General features: G+C 44.6%; 1 protein-coding gene across 1 annotated transcript in view; it reads right to left on the bottom strand.

Annotated features, from left to right (window-relative positions):
- The window catches only part of MAD1L1 (mitotic arrest deficient 1 like 1), a 1,314,438-nt gene that overhangs the window by 1,273,736 nt on the left and 22,844 nt on the right, over positions 1-17,858 (bottom strand). The window contains exons 6-9 of the mRNA XM_030212095.1: positions 14,390-14,471; positions 10,808-10,938; positions 4,193-4,307; positions 3,894-3,955 (exon numbers count right to left, since the gene is read on the bottom strand). Coding sequence (XP_030067955.1) covers positions 3,894-3,955; positions 4,193-4,307; positions 10,808-10,938; positions 14,390-14,471 — 390 coding nt within the window. The remainder of the gene's footprint in view (positions 1-3,893; positions 3,956-4,192; positions 4,308-10,807; positions 10,939-14,389; positions 14,472-17,858) is intronic.

Below are 17,858 nucleotides of genomic sequence, written 5' to 3'. Positions count from 1 at the left end.
CCTGTATTCTACTGGTAGCCAGTGAAGTTTTTGCAAAAATGGTGTAATGTGATCACATCGCTTGCAACCTTCTATCAGTCTTGCTGCAGCATTCTGAATCAATTAGAGCTGCTGCAAACCCTTTGTAGTCAGACCAATGTAGAGTGCATTACGATAATCCAACCTTGATGTGATCATGGCATGACTTGCCTTCTCAAAGAAGAGAGGCAACATAGTTGTCACAAAGGATAGAAGCAGCTCTTGAAGGTTGCTTGGATTTCGGGGATCCGAGTAAGTGTTGAATCTAGTAGTATTCCAAGGTACCCGACTTGTGATTTGGAGTTCGTATTTCCCAAAAGAGATTTTGATGTCAGGTATGTAACAACGTGTAATTAAGGATCCATAGAAGCTCAGTTTTACTTGGGTTCAGGCACAGTTTGTTATTTTTAGCCCGTTCTTGAATTGATGTTAGACAGATAGTCAGTTTATTCAGGGCTGTGGGCGAGTCAGGTTCAATGGGTTGAGTAGCTGTACTTCATCCGCATTGATGAAAAACTGAGTGTCCATCGACTGAATCAGCTCGGCTAGTGGCTTGAGGTAGATATTGAACAGAATAGGCGACATTTTTGATTCTTCTGGTACCCCACAAGCCAGTGCCCCTGGTGGCGATGAGGTGCTGTCAAACAGTATGGACTGTTGCCTCTCTGATAGACAGTATCTGAATCAAGCGAGTACTGTTCCATTAATACCAGTTTCTGCAAGTATGATATTGTGATCCACTGTATCAAAAGTCGCTATGAAATCTAGCACTACTAACACCAAGGCAAATCACTTGTCTCTGTTTCTGTGAAGATCTAGTAGGGCTACAAGGAACATTTCTGTTCCATAACCAGGTCTGAATCCCGATTGACATGGATCTAGCCATCACTGAGTTGAACATAGACTGTTCTAGAAGTTCTAGAAATGAAATGCTAAATACTGGCCAATAACTCAAGTTTGTCCATAATCAGAAGGAGAAAAATGGCAAACTTAAAATATACCTGTATGTCGATCTGTAGCTGTCTTCCTATATAATAATTCTCACCACCAACGTACTAATGTGTCTGCCTGTGTCCGTGGCGCCTTCGAAGATGCTGAGCTAGGCTCCGAAGCCAGGCTGACGTCACTCACAGCTGATTCCCAGGAAGGGGGAGGAGTAGGGAAACACGCGGAGAAAGTGGCAGGGAGCGGCGCATCAAACAACGACCCTCCTCTCCCCTGCCCCCCTTCCAGCCACCCATGTCCAACGACCCTGCTCTCTCACCTGCCCCTCCTTCATCCACCCAGGTTGTGTAAACAATTCTTCGGGCAGGCAGGAAAGATCCCCAGTCCTGCCTGCCCGATGCCGACGCTCCCCCGCTGCCAGATCGCTGTTCAAAATGGCCGCCGATACTTACAAGGGCAGCCTCCAAGACTTCAGCAGAAGTCTCGCGAGTCCGCCATTGGAAGTCTCGGCGGCCAGGCAGGACCGGGGATCTTTCCTGCCTGCCCCGAAGAATTGATTACACAACCTGGGTGGATGGAGGGGCACGAGAGAGAGCAGGGTCGTTGGACATGGGTGGAAGGGGGGCCTCAGACCATAACGGGAGGGGGGAGGTCTCTCTCTCATACAACTCCTAGAAAAACCTTGCTAGTGCCAGTTTCATTTCACACAGAAACGGGCCTTTTTTACTAGTTTAAATAATGTTCAAGGATAGATGTTTGCAGAGTTACAAAAAATTGGGCTTGGGGGGGGGGGGGGGGGGGGAGAGAGAGACATGCCCATAAAAATAACCCAATAATTTTTCATCCACATAAATAATGGGGGGGAAAAAAACAATTTCAGAAAGAAGCCCCACTGTCAAGTTCATTGTACTATACTGTGCTTTTCTAGATTGTCATATCTTATCCTGCAGCACCTGAACTAAAATATCCTACAAAGGTGGCTCGAGTTCCGTCTTCCTCAAATAACCAAGCCACTGAGCAAACTAGAAGCAGCATATGGAGATAAAATAGCAGCAAAGGCATTTCAAAGACTGAGTCAGGTATCTTTTTGTTTGCTCTAACTTGCACAGGCACCCAATGCTGAAATCAGAATGTCTCTTAAATTCTGGTGATCAAATATACAATTCACTACAAGGCTCAGGGGTTTGATTATTAGGGAAAGCATATTATTTTTTCCACGACACTATACTTTGAAGCCTACGTCACCTGCCAGGATGTTCTATGGTGATTAGCACTTACCAACTTCAGAAATGAACAAACCCTACACAAAAAACCTTTAAAAGCAAAGCTAGATCTTTAAAAATGATACACATCAGTGACAGCAATCCTATGGTAAAAGCGACCGAAATAATACTCATGAACTGAACTAGAACTGCAGAAGCACAACTTGCAGCTGAGAATGGACAGAATCCTAAATATGCACAGACGCCCAGCACTTTAAGGAATCTGAGCTGAAAGAGATCCGCTGCCACAAATTCCACGAGCAATAAAACTGATTTTATCAAAACTGGAAAAGCAGAAAGGCAGTTCTCCTGCTAAAGATATAGCAATCACAGTGCCTCAAGAGGGCTGATAGAAGAGAGTTCCACCTATCGTATGACGACACCTTGTGGCCAGACCTGGGCTCTGGTGCCTGGTCAAGAACTATCAAAGCAACAGCTGGCCCAAATGAAGACGCGAGGGCAGGCCTTAAGGTAAAAATCCCAGATAATTCTGAATGAAGGCTCACAATGCCAAAGCTTAGCAGAAACCAGCTTTCACTGAAATTGGAAACCCAAACGAGCTTGGGGAAACCTCCATAAACAAAAACAAATGAAAGATCAGTTTTTTCTGTGAATGGACGTATAATCGCAGTTCTGCTGTTCAAGTAAAATCCTTAAACCACTATAAATCTCCTGAATATATAAAGATCTTTGGTGAATTCAACAATACACTTCACAAAATCCAAAGATAAGAACTAATTGTTTGCAAGCAACTTTCCTGCGGGATTTTTCTTTTCTTTTATTTTTTTCTTGTTTCTTTTTGCTTCTTTTGTTGTTACCAAACCCAAACATCAAATCATATGTGAAAATATATATATATATATCCGAATTAGTTTGGGAACCCTCAGAAGACACCACTTAACGGCAATATCAAAAAAGTTTTTTTTGCCTAGCGGCACAGCGTCTCCTCATCGGGCTATCCCTTAGTAAACTGTTTTTCAATGCTATTGTATTGCTATTGCAAACACACACTACCAAAGTGTTCAAAGCTACAAGTGCTCTAAATGAAACTTGTGAAAAACTTATCTTAAGTTAATGCTATCATAGCATTACCGATGTCTGGGTGCATAGACTGTTGTGAATTGATACGGGCAATTTTAACCCGAGTCCCTGATGAAAGCGTTGAAACCCGCGGTGTCGGGCGTAATTTAGGGAAAGCCTAAGTGGACTCCAACAGCGTGAGACACGGAGTGGAACTTAAGATAAGTTTTTCACAAGTTTCATTTAGAGCACTTGTAGCTTTGAACACTTTGGTAGTGTGTGTTTGCAATAGCAATACAATAGCATTGAAAAACAGTTTACTAAGGGATAGCCCGATGAGGAGACGCTGTGCCGCTAGGCAAAAAAAACTTTTTTGATATTGCCGTTAAGTGGTGTCTTCTGAGGGTTCCCAAACTAATTCGGATATATATATATATATTTTCACATATGATTTGATGTTTGGGTTTGGTAACAACAAAAGAAGCAAAAAGAAACAAGAAAAAAATAAAAGAAAAGAAAAATCCCGCAGGAAAGTTGCTTGCAAACAATTAGTTCTTATCTTTGGATTTTGTGAAGTGCAAGTAAAATCCTTGACAGATACAGCAGCAAACAGAAATGGTTTTAATTACATTTAGCTTTCAGACCTACCTAATGTTTAAGCCCGTTATCTGCTCCAGGTTCTCCCATTTCTTTAATTTTCCTAGTATTTTCTAGGAGGAAAGAAAAAAAAACCGATTGTCATAACTATTGAATATTAAGAGAAAATGTTTTTTTAACAACGTCCAGTATTAAGCAGTATATCAATAATAAATCCATAAATCCAATATAATACTAGATAAGGCATGAAGCTCCTAAGTATTCAATACTTTCCCGAATCCACCATAATCAGCAACCTACAATGGGTACAAAGATGGGGGGGGGGGAAGAGGGGGGGATTCAGTGTTCACCTCATTTTCCAGTTCCAGGGTCACCATCTCTTCCTTCAGTTTCTCATAGCGTTCAACGACTCGACGGAGACTCTCGATTTCCTCTTTCAGCAATGCATTATTTTGCTTCATCTCTCTAAGAAAAGAGATGGGAGTGAATTACAACAGACTAAAAGTGAAGAGGGCTGGACCAGTGCCAGTGTTACCCGCCACCATGCAAGTTCAATTCCCAATTAGGTTATCCATTCCTCTGGTGGGGGAGGAGCAGGAGGAAGTTTGTCATCACAAACGCCAACATCTACCCCCTCCTCCCCCCGATATTCAGCTGGCAGCAGCCAGCGGGGTTTTTTTTTCTTTTTTAAACGCTTACCGTTGCCGGCTGAATTAGCACCCAACAAAGTGCCGGGTCATGTCCGGACACCGCCACTGAATACTGGGGGCTAAATGCGGGTGAGCGGGCTGGGCACCAGAGTTTATGTGATATTCAGCAGGGTCCACAAAACATTTTTTTGGTTGTTTTAACCTCCCTCTGAGCCCCTTACAAAGCTCCCTCCTTCTCTCCCCCAAGCCCACCGCAATGACTCACCTCCCCTCCCTCACACCCCTCTCCCTGGGAGATCCTACCCCTCTAGGAGGTCCAACCCCCCCACCCCCCGCAATATAGGCAGCCCCCCCTTGGCCTACCTCATATCCCTGGTGGTCTGTGGGCAGGACCGAAAGTCACTTGCCCCTACCACTTGTGACCGCTAAAGGAAAATGACTGCCACCACCTCTCACGGCAGCCTTGCAGTACTACATAAAGTACCGTGACCTGCCGCAAGAGGTTGCAGCTCCCATTTGTGTCTAGCGGCCGCAAGGGACAGGAGCAAGTGGGTTTCAGACCTGCCCCCAACAACCTCACGAACCAACGGGATATAATGTAAGCTGGGGGGCAGCCTATATTGTAAGAGGGGGTGGGGGGAGTCAGTCGTTGCAGCGAACTGAAAGGAAGGAAAGAGGAGGCTTAAAAAAAAAAGGAAAAACAAAAATTAAGAGGTCCTTTTACTTAATGCGTATTAATTTTTTGCTATGAAAGTGCAGTAAGTGCAAAGATGGACCAAGCACATCCCTTGCAGTTATGGCCAGAAAAGTTTTTTACCTCACATGAACTTATTTGCAATGTATCTTCATTGTGATGTCGGTTGCGTTGGCTCCCTGTGGACGCTGGATACAATTTAAGCTTTTTACAGCTAACTTATAATAACGTGTTATGGAATGCAGCTGCCGATTATTTGACGGATGCTCTGCAACTGTATACACCTGTGGGGCCCTGGAGGGAACAGCTTTGCTTTCTGCCTCTAATTTGGCTATGGTACGTTTTGTGAAGACTAGAAGTGTTCCTTTTCTCTGGCAGGACCTGTGACATGGAAAGATTCTCCAAGGTGAATTACTAATACGGCATAAACAAACTCTTATAAACGCCTCCCTGCCCCCCGATACCAGACTACCTAATTGATGGGGCAGGACAAGCAATAGCCTTGTGATGTATGGGGGGGGGGGGGGGGGGGTATGTCATTTATGATTTTTTTTATTACACGTTTATATTGTGAACCACTTCAGACAGAAGCAGAATATAAGTACATAAGTATTGCCACACTAGGACAGACCAAAGATCCATGAAGACCAGCATTCTTTTTCCAACAGTGGCCAATTCACGTTACAAGTACCTGGCAAGATCTGAAAACAGTACAAAGTTTAAATCAGGGGTTCCCACAGGACTCTCTGCTTAACCTTAAGACACAAAGCAAGTTTTTCCTTACCTGGGAAGGATATATTAACACACTGTCTCACAGGGCGAGGAGTCATATTATTAATAAACTTGGAGCATTGTCTAAGCTTCCCTCGGCAACTAATGGAAACTGAATGGGAATAGAGACTTTTCCTACTACCTTTTAGGAATTGGGAAAGAACAGTAGAGTAGACCTAGGAGGGGGGGTCGTGGGGGGGGGGGAAGTCCATTTGGAGTTATATTAGCCCTTTTCCAGTCTGTTACAGACATCTTCCGGGGAGGGGTAGGAGGGCCATCAGAACACAGGCCCCCTGGCTCTCTCGCGGAGGGGAGTAAGTTCCCACATTTGTGTTTGATTTTAATTCAATGCTTTCCATTGTGAAGGTAAAGCTGACACCTGAAAGTGGTTATATTTCGGGGGTTAATGCATTTGAACATATGATGCCAATTGGTTGAAGGGAAGAGATGTTAATAGACCCTGTTGAATAAATGTTAGCTATTAGTACATAAAAGGGGGTGGGGGATAAAGTTAAAAGACTAATGGAGATGAGTAATATCGCACAATTATCGTACTTAATGTGTGTTGATTGATTGTAGTGATACTTACATTATGTAAACACCATTTTTGTGCTTCATTAATAAAAAAACTGTTGAAACCTTAAATCAGGGGTTCCCAAACTTTTTTGGTTCATGGCACCCCCCCCCCCCCGGCCACATGGGTCTCTGCGGCAACCCTCCCCCCACACATGGGTCTCCCTTCCCCTGCAGCCCCCTTCTCTCACACCAGCACACCTCTGCCTTCCCTAAACCCAGCATCGCTCGCTACCTTCCTTCCTGCAGGTTCAGGATCGCTGCCGCTTCCTTCTCCTTCCCCCGCCACTGCTGCACTGCTTGCAGCTTACATTTTTGGGCCATCTGCGATTCACACAGGCACTCCAGGGCCTTCCCAGTCTGCCGCGTCCGGTCCTCTCTGATGCAACTTCCTGTTGCGCGGCAGAGGGAAGTCCCCGCAGTGCCTGTGTGAATCGCGGACGGACCAAAAATGTAAGCTGCGAGCACTGCAGCGGGGGAATAAGCAGGAAGCAGCAGATGCTGGACCTGCAGGAGGGGAAGTAGGGAGCGATGCATCGGGGCACCCCTGAGAGTCTGGTGCGCTGCACCAGGGTGCCGCTGGTTTAAACCATTCACTAGCACAGATTAGCTAACTACGCAAGTGACAGCTCAAAGTAAATACTCTGCACCAACTGCAACGTGCAGTGTATCCTCTTTTCTGCCTATAAGCTGCCTAACATGGCATGCAGCTAATGCACAATTTGCATGCACTGTAATGCCAGTGGAAGAACAGTCAGCACACAAGCATGGTATCAATTAACTTGTGCTAATTTAAGGGTTAACTACTGAGCACATTTTTTAAAGGACCCCCAATATTTTTACTAGGAAGTATATTCCTAAGTAACCATCCTCTCGTATGATTGAGAAACCTTAACCTTTGTGCACACTCTGATTTACACAGAAGTTCACCTGACTTTTCAAACTCATTTCAGTTCCAAAGACTTCATTGAATTTTGAAAAGAAAAGCCTCAACACTAGGGGACAGCTCTGTGGCAAATGTTGTGCACTATCCTGCAGAAGGCCTTCGGTTGGGTTACCAGATTAGATCTGTCACTCTTGGATCAGGCCAGGGAACAGAATTCAGAGTCCTGAGGAAGCAAAAGTGGAAACTAAGCAGGCCGACCATCTAGGCCCCAGTGCTTCAAGAAGCCCCCATGGCTAACCCGAGCGAGGTCACAGAAACAGAGCTTGAGGAAGCTCAGCACTAGCTGGACCCATTACTTACTTTCATCCTGGGCCCTGCTGCATCTAACAATGGCCCTGGGGGGAGTGGGGAGAGTCATCGTTATCAATAGGGGTAACACTTAATGACAAAAACTTCGAACCCATGAAACAAAGTTCAAGAAAGTGCACTGGTGCAGAGCTCACAGCCTCAGAACTACGGCTGCAACAACCTGACTAGGAACAATGGGAAAATGGGTTTATTAAAAGAGGGTGAAAAACCCCTGGGTAATTATGAATGAATGTTCATTGCACCAGAATCCCAGCCACTGGTTCTGTTTGAGCTATAAAGTGGAGAATGGAGGAACTATTGAACAAAAAAATACAAAAAGAAGCATCAAAAACCCAATTTCCCTTTTATGAAAAGGCACAAAATTTCATACGTTGCTATGGTTTCCTTAAATGAAGGAAAACGAAGCCAAATGTGTTAAAAACGTCATCCAGTGCACACCAGTTAAGAACATAGGTGTTGTCATACTGGGACAGACTGCAGATCCATCAAGCCCAGTATCCTGTTTCCAACAGTGACCAATCCAGATCACAAGTAGCTGGCAAGATCCCTGAACAATAAAATAGATTTTATGCTACTTATCCTAGATTTTCCCAAGTCCATTTCAATAATGGCTTCTAGACTTTTCTTTTAGGAATTTATTCAAACCTTTTTTAAACCCTGCTAACCTAACTGCTTTAACCACATTCTCTGGCAATGAATTCCAGAGTTTAATTACACATTGAATGAAGAAATAGTGTCTCTAATTTGTTCTAAATTTACTACTTTGAAGCTTCATTCCGTGCCCCCTAGTCCTAGTATTTTTGGAACGCGTAAACAAGCAACCTCTATCCGTTCTACTCCACTCAGTATTTTATAGACCTTGATCATATCTACCCTCAGCTATCTTCTCTATGCTGAAGAGCCCTACCGCTTCAGCCTTTCCTCATAGGGAAGTCGGCCCATTCCCTTTATCGTTTTCGCTGCTCTTCTCTGTACCTTCTCCTATTCCGTTATATCTTTCTTGAGATGCGGTGACCAAAATTGCACACAGTATTCGAGGTGCGGTCACACCATGGATCGATCAAGGCGTTCTAAAATTCTCATTTTTGTTTTCCCGTTCCTTTCCTAATAACTCCTAAGTTCTATTCAGTTTTTCTTTCAGGGTATTATACTACGTCAAATACAGACACCTATTCAAACACAAAACACCATGCACAGACCTCTCAGCTCATTATGAAATGAGATTGAAGGGGGGGCAGACTCAAAAAAGATGTCAGGAAGTATTTTTTCACAGAGAGAGTGGTGGATGCTTGGAATGCCCTCCCGCGGGAGGTGGTGGAGATGAAAACTGTAACGGAATTCAAACATGCTTGGGATATACATAAAGGAATCCTGTGCAGAAGGAATGGATCCTCAGGAGCTTAGCCGAAATTGGTGGCGGAGCCGGTGGGGGGGGAAGAGGGGTTGGTGGTTGGGAGGCGAGTATAGTGGTGGGCAGACTTATACGGTCTGTGCCAGAGCCGGTGGTGGGAGGCGGGACTGGTGGTTGGGAGGCGAGGAATAGTGCTGGGCAGACTTATACGGTCTGTGCCAGAGCCGGTGGTGGGAGGCGGGACTGGTGGTTGGGAGGCGAGGAATAGTGCTGGGCAGACTTATACGGTCTGTGCCAGGGCTGGTGGTTGGGAGGCGGGGAATAGTGGTGGGCAGACTTATACGGTCTGTGCCAGAGCCGGTGGTGGGAGGGAGGCGAGGAATAGTGCTGGGCAGACTTATACGGTCTGTGCCAGGGCTGGTGGTTGGGAGGCGGGGAATAGTGCTGGGCAGACTTATACAGTCTGTGCCAGAGCCGGTGGTGGGAGGCGGGACTGGTGGTTGGGAGGCGAGGAATAGTACTGGGCAGACTTATACGGTCTGTGCCAGGGCTGGTGGTTGGGAGGCGGGGAATAGTGCTGGGCAGACTTATACGGTCTGTGCCCTGAAAAAGACAGGTACAAATCAAGGTAAGGTATACACATATGAGTTTATCTTGTTGGGCAGACTGGATGGACCGTGCAGGTCTTTTTCTGCCGTCATCTACTATGTTACTATGTATATTAGTCATGCTTCTACTTAAAACATCCCTAGACAACACCAAAAATGACAGACAGTAATCCAGGCACTTTGTTCATGGCTGCCTGTAGAGATGAGCACAACATTCATTTTCTCAACCTACTTCTTCTCATGCACTTCAATCAGAGATGCAGAATGCTATGCAAGTCAAATGGAACCATGATTTTTAATCTAGCTCAGAGGTTTTCAATCCGTTCCTCAGGGCACACCCAGCCATTCGGTGTTTTCAGTCTATCCTGAAAACCCCGACTGGCTGGGTGTGTCCCAAGGAGTGGGTTAAAAACCTCTGATCTACCTTCAATACATCAAAAGAGGCATATTTGTATGGCTTTCGACTTCAGTGTAGGTACAGATAGGTATAGGAAGCACTTGGCCATCTCCTCCTTATATAGAGGGTAGATATTTCTACATTCCTACAACAAAAAGGAAGCATTTCTCCAAGATGTAGAAATAATGCCTCAGGGCCCAATATTCAGAAAATGCTGAGCTCCTAAATTAGCCTCCTAAATTTGTGCCCTATTTTCAGGGAAACTTAGGAGCATAACCTTTTAGCTGAAAATTTGTCTTAAATTTAGGAGCTTAAAAATTATGCTCATAAAATTCGGCCTTGCCATTCATTTGCTTAGCTTTATGAACCTGGTATCAGTAACAAACCCTTAACTTCTTTTCTCCGCCCTAAATCTGCCCATTACCACCCACTTTATATGCTCCTAAATTTAAAAGTTTAGTGAAATTTTGAGTAAGTATTTATGCACTCTGTCCTTGTAGATTTTCAAAAAAAGGTCAATTTATGAGCATAACTCTAAGTTAAGAGCATAAATCCTTTGAATATCGGGCCCTCAAGGCCTATAACTGGTACTAAATTAGCCCAGCGCTCTTGGCAGACAGAAGTGTTTTGATATTTCAGGCATATTTTTTTTTCCTTCAGGCTCACCTGTGATAAGCATTCTCCTCCCTAAGTTGCTGCAGCTCTCGCTCCATCTTTGGGACGCGCGTCACCTCAGACTTCATGCTCTTCACAATCATTGCGTCTTGCTCCTGTACAGACAGCTTCTGCTCCAGTTCCTGAGAGAGGAAGAATAAGCAGAACCGCCAAGGGTGGTCTATCCCAAAGAGTCAGATTTTTCAGGCATGTGTCCATAGTTAACGCATTGTCATGCAAATGAAAGAAGTAGCACTAAATGATATTTACATTTCTTTGTGCCTCTGACAGGCTATGCAATATGAGGGCGATTTTCAAAGGATTGTGTACAAAGTGGAGTGGAGGAGTGGCCTAGTGGTTAGGGTGGTGGACTTTGGTCCTGAGGAACTGAGTTCGATTCCCACTTCAGGCACAGGCAGCTCCTTGTGACTCTGGGCAAGTCACTTAACCCTCCATTGCCCCATGTAAGCCGCATAGAGCCTACCATGAGTGGGAAAGCGCAGGGTACAAATGTAACAAAAATAAAATAGATACTATTGGAGATTCTACATGGAATGTTGCTACTATTGAGATTCTACATGGAACGTTGCTACTATTGGAGATTCTACATGGAATATTGCTATTCCACTAGCAACATTCCATGTAGAAGGCTGCACAGGCTGAGTCTGACGTCTTGCACGTACGTGCAGAACGTCAGACTCACAGAAGCAGAAGCCTGCGCGGCCACATTGGTGATCTGCAAGGGCCGACTTCTACATGGAATGTTGCTACTGGAATAGCAACATTCCATGTAGAATCTCAAATAGTAGCAACAGTGGAGGAGTGGCCTAGTGGTTAGGGTGGTGGACTTTGGTCCTGGGGAACTGAGTTTGATTCCCACTTCAGGCACAGGCAGCTCCTTGTGACTCTGGGCAAGTCACTTAACCCTCCATTGCCCCATGTAAGCCGCATTGAGCCTGCCAGGAGTGGGAAAGCGCAGGGTACAAATGTAACAAAAATAAAAATAAATTTACGTCGTTATATTGCACCTTCCCGTGCTTTCAAAGTTTCGTTTAGTCCATCATCAGCTTGCCCAAAGTGGCATCACTCGTCAGTTTCTCAGAGTCATATGTTTTCGATTTGCCCACGGATTCATGTCCTTTGGACTCGGGTTCTGCAGAGCGTGCCTGCAATGTGGACCCAAACAATTACTGCATCTCATTTCCTATTATTCGACCATTTTGGCAGAACCTCTTCCACTCCAGCCGGATTCCGGGTCTTGCTCAGACGCACTATGTTGATGGGAAAGAAGGCAATTCTACTTGTTTGGAGAGACTCTTCTGCTCCTAATTTTGCATCCCGGCGTATTCAAATGATATCTTTGTCGTCAATGGAGCGATGTGCAGCATCTGATCTATCCATGCTCTCGGGACGGCGATTTTAATGAATCTGGGAGCGTTTCGGGGAGACTTTACCGCCTGCAGCTCGCAGCCGACTTCTTCGTTAGTGTTGGATAATGTTTCCTGTGTATGAATTCATTGCAGTTAAAGCAGAGGGTGGGGAAGGGGAGGAGGTTATTAGATGGGGGGGGGGGGATGACCAATTTATAGATGATCTTGTTGCTCTTTGTCTGTGGTTTTTCAAAAGTTGACTATTTTGGCATAATGTGAAAACTGGTATTGTTCTCTATGTTGCTGTCTGTTTTGTTTAATAAAGATGAAATACACATAAATTCTTAAATACCAATAACAATTTTGAAATAACCCTCTCCTTTATTCGTAACCAATGTAACTTGTTTTGCATGTTTCCATTTCTTACCACCCAAGAGAATAGGTTGTTACCATTCTGTTATCTGTAAGATCATTTCTGCTAACAGCTTTTTCTACACAACAAAAAAAAGCCCCCTCCTTGCCTTTAGTGCACACATCCAAACCTTCCTATCCACCTAAAGAGTAGAGGAATAGCAAATGAAGCCACCCCCAACCACTTGGTTCCACAAGGAAATGACTAGCGGAAAGAGCAATGAAAGACCTCCTTTGAAAGCCAAAAGGAACAAGCTGGAGAGTGACACATGAAGAACCAACCACTGCTACTGCTGCTTCTTCCTACAGAATTCTAATGTTGCACAGCTGCCTACTGGAATAAATTATTATTATTTACAGCAGGCTTCCAATTTTGCTGCTTTATCATCCTATCATTCTCCTTTCCTCTCACAACCTCCTCCCCAATTCAGTCCTTGTATTTTTTTTTTTTTTTTATTACATTTGTACCCCGCGCTTTCCCACTCATGGCAGGCTCAATGCGGCAGGCAATGGAGGGTTAAGTTTTGTTTTGTTACATTTGTACCCTGCGCTTGCCCACTCATGGCAGGCTCAATGCGGCTTACATGGGGCAATGGAGGGTTAAGTGACTTGCCCAGAGTCACAAGGAGCTGCCTGTGCCTGAAGTGGGAATCGAATTCAGTTCCCCAGGACCAAAGTCCACCACCCTAACCACTAGGCCACTCCTCCACTGTTGCTACTATTTGAGATTCTACATGGAATGTTGCTATTCCACTAGCAACATTCCATGTAGAAGTCGGCCCTTGCAGATCACCAATGTGGCCGCGCAGGCTTCTGCTTCTGTGAGTCTGACATCCTGCACGTACGCGCAGGACGTCAGACTCACAGAAACAGAAGCCTGCGCAGCCTTCTACATGGAATGTTGCTAGTGGAATAGCAACATTCCATGTAGAATGTCCAATAGTAGCAACATTCCATGTAGAATCTTCAATAGTATCTATTTTTTGTTACATTTGTACCCTGCACTTTCCCACTCATGACAGGCTCAATGCGGCTTACATGGGGCAATGGAGGGTTAAGTGGCTTGCCCAGAGTCACAAGGAGCTGCCTGTGCCGGGAATCGAACTCAGTTCCTCAGCTCCCCAGGAACTAAGTCCACCACCCTAACCACTAGGCCACTCCTCCAGCCTATTCATGAAAATACAGCCTTACTGAAAATTTCAGCACCCCCCCCCCAACCCACCCCTCTACTCAACTCTAGTGTCTTGACCTTGGGGTGGGGTGGAATGGGGAGGGGGGATGCTGAAATTTTCATTAAGGCTGTATGTTCATGAATAGGCTGGTATAACAATGACCAAAATCATAAAGCACAGTCTCTGTCTCCCCACCCACCACGTAAAGCTCAGCGATTCCTGCCTTCTATGGTAGCAGCAGCAAAAGGATATTCAGCGCAAGAGTGACACACTCTGCTGCACTGAGCAATTCAAGATGAGCTGCTTTGTTTACTACAATGATGAGGAAACAAGTTAGGGGTTGCTCCAAATTTAGAGACAACAAGCAGATTTCTAAAATAGAACACCTGAAGGGTCAACTGTAAAAAGACCAGGCGGTTCATCTTAACAAGACCATGCCTGTTAACTCGCTGCTAAAGAGGGTGGGGGGGAGAATTAAAACAGATGCTTTCATGTACAAACCTTTGTGGACTTCTGCAAACATTCTGAAGACCCCCATCTAAACCCACACCTGTATGCCGAGATCCACAAAAAAAATAAACAGATCGGACTGAAAAATCAGCCAGTTAAGTTTAGCAGGCGACTATGATAAATCATCTCACCCTGATCTTCTGCTCATTTTCTGCATTCAGTGTGTGGACAGCTTCCAGGGTCTGTAATCTCTGGGTGGATTCTTGCCATTTCCTGTAAAAAAAAAAAAAAAAAAAAAAAAAAGAGACCAACACTTACATACAAACTCAAAGCTACTTGTTCTAGGCACATTTTCTCACTAAAACAACCTCTTCATTCTTGAAAACCTTCCTGTTACAAAATGTTACTGTTACACTATACTTAATGAAAGAGAATGCAAAATAGCTGCTTATGCAGAAAATTTATATTCATGAAGACTGCCTCAGGCAGGTTTAGAATTACTATTAAAATTCCACTGAACAAGTACACGAAATCATCATATTAATAGGGTGCAAAACACCTTTAGTTTTCTATGGAAGGGACAGTGACAAAGTGCATTAATGAAGGTGAAAGTAAAATAATATTTAAAAGTATGCATTATTTTTTTTATTTATTTTTTTTTAATCATTTATTTATAATTTTTTCATTTTACAAGGATCACTTGCAAAACAGTAAAACAGAGATGATTGTACATTAAAACAATATTTGAAGAAAACAATCTCAACAAGATAAATGGATTTTGTACAATCTTTCTCTTTCTTAGACCACAAAATAAATAGGGAGAGTGAAACAAGACAAGATCAATTTAAGCAACAGCAAACAAAGAAAACGTGGTATTAACCCGATTATCCCCAGTTATTATTTATCTAAATCATTTTTCCACATTGATCATCTGGTTGGTTTCTTCAAGACCATAACGGTGCATAGCCCGTCAATTTCATTGGAAACATACTTATTGTCCAATATTAGTGAAAGTAATACACCTGATTTCATTTTTTTTCCCTTTTAAAACCAGAAATTGTTTAACAATACAAACCCTTGAATCTTCAATCCAATTCCCGCTGATTAAAGTAATCCCAGTTTCACAGGCTTCACTCCTTTTGAATTAATATATTAAGAGGAATCAAAAGTATGCATTATTTAACCGATATTCAGTAGGAGAACTGACTATATCAATCGGATAAATACAGACAAGCTAAAAAAAAAAATGCTGAGTTTCTGTGGGCAGAATGACGTAGAAACATAGAAAAACGAAGGCAGATAAAGACCATATGGCCTATCCAGTCTGCCCATTCATGCCATCTACTCTCCCTATCACTCCCTTAGAGATCCTATGTTCTTGTCACAAGCTCTCTTGAATTCAGATACCATAGGCGGTCGGTGGCCCAACTGTTTGGGGAGGCTAAAGGGGGTGGGGTTATGGGGTGGGGCCAAGGGTGGAGCTTAAATCCATAATTGTCTGATAACACAGAAAAAAAATAAAAATAAAAGTCACAATACCTTTTATTAAATTTAGATATTAGATATGTATCATATGTCAAAGAATAAAGTGGTTGCTCAAAGCATATTCTAAGCACAATCGCTCAACTGCAAAACACTATGCACAACTTTGTGCAAAAACACAATCAGAACCTTACTGTACCATAAATATTACACTGGGCAGAACCTAATACACCAATATACCACCCATACAGAAAATGCAGACCGTCAACAATATGAAACAAGGGATCATATCATCACAATTCTCACGTAGAGCCACAAAACACCCTAATTCATGTTTAATGTGGGCTAAAATGCCATAAATAAGTAAATAAATATCAACTTTTATTGTTGAGCACCTGATTCTCAAAGTGGACATATTCCAAACACTATAATGAAAAAAAAGGTAAAATTAGGTTTCATACCTGATAATTTTCTTTCCATTAATCATAGCTGATCAATCCATAGACTGGTGGGTTGTGTCCATCTACCAGCAGGTGGAGATAGAGAGCAAACTTTTGCCTCCCTATATGTGGTCATGTGCTGCCGGAAACTCCTCAGTATGTCGATATCAAAGCTCCATCCGCAGGACTCAGCACTTAGAGAATTACACCCACGAAGGGACACTCTGCCCAGCTCACCACCGCCGAAACGGGGGAGGGGAATTAACCCAGCTCATCCCCACACAAGTGGGGGAGGGGAATCCGTCCAGCTCATCCCCGCGGAGCAGGGGAGGGACACCACACCCGCCGATGCGGGGGGGATCTGGCTTATCCTGCAACTGCAACCGCGGGAGGAGCTGACTGACCCTAACACCGCCGAAGCGGGAGGGGTACAAAGCTGCCCTACAACCGCACGAAGCGGGAGGGAGTGCCGGCAGAATTTTAAGTCTCAATCCAGCCCCGTAAAACGGAGGGGAGAGGAATGCAGCAGCTCACTGTAACACAAACTCGTCTCAACTCTTGAAGAATCCAAGTGAAAGAAGAACTTGAACACGAAGTCCTCCTGAAGTAACTGAAGGCTAAACTTGAACCTAAAATTCAACCAGAATATAAACAGTACAGATATCTGGGAGGGGCTATGGATTGATCAGCTATGATTAATGGAAAGAAAATTATCAGGTATGAAACCTAATTTTACCTTCCATTTCATCATGCTGATCAATCCATAGACTGGTGGGATGTACCGAAGCAGTACTCACCCAGGGCGGGACATAGCAATCCCTGATCGCAACACTGAAGCTCCAACCGGGCCTCCGCCCGAGCAGCCACAGTCAAGCGGTAATGCTTGGAGAATGTATGGGCCGATGCCCAAGTTGCCGCCTTGCATATGTCTTCCAAGGAGACGGACCCGGCCTCTGCCATCGAGGCCGCCTGAGCTCTAGAGGAGTGAACCTTCAGCTGTATAGGCGGCACCTTCCCCGCGGCCACAAAAGCCGCTGCAATGGCTTCCTTGACCCATCTTGCCACTGTAGGCTTAGCAGCCTGCAGATCCTTACGAGGACCTGCAACCAGGACAAACAGATGATCCGATTTCCGGAAATCATTGGTCACTTCCAAGTATCTGATGACGACTCGTCTCACATCCAGATATTTAAGAGCAGAGTACTCCTCTGGGTAGTCCTCCCTACGAAAGGAAGGGAGACAGAGCTGCTGATTCACATGGAAGCGAGAAAACAATCTTGGGCAGGAAGGAAGGCACTGTGCGAATAGACACTGCTGCCTCAGTGAACTGCAGAAAGGGCTCTCGACATGAGAGTGCCTGGAGCTCGGAAACTCTTCTGGCTGAAGTAATAGCCACCAAAAAGACTGCTTTCAATGTCAGGTCTTTCAGAGATGCCCTCGACAAGGGTTCAAAAGGCGGCTTCTGAAAAGCTCTTAGCACCAGGTTGAGATTCCACGCAGGCACCACCGAGTGCAGAGGAGGGCGCAGGCGATTAACTCCCTTGAGAAAACGCACCACATCTGGCTGCAAAGCCAGGGAAGCACCCTTCAGGCGGCCCCTGAATCAAGCCAGGGCCGCTACCTGGACTTTCAGGGAACTGAGCGACAGGCCTTTCTCCAGACCTTCTTGCAGGAATGCCAACACTGAAGAAATTGGAGCAGTGAATGGAGAAAATGAGCCTGCTTCACACCACGCTGC

The sequence above is a fragment of the Microcaecilia unicolor genome, chromosome 8, assembly GCF_901765095.1.
Source record: "Microcaecilia unicolor chromosome 8, aMicUni1.1, whole genome shotgun sequence".
Classification (NCBI taxonomy): Eukaryota; Metazoa; Chordata; class Amphibia; order Gymnophiona; family Siphonopidae; genus Microcaecilia; species Microcaecilia unicolor.
This window is presented reverse-complemented; position numbering and strand designations above follow the sequence as displayed.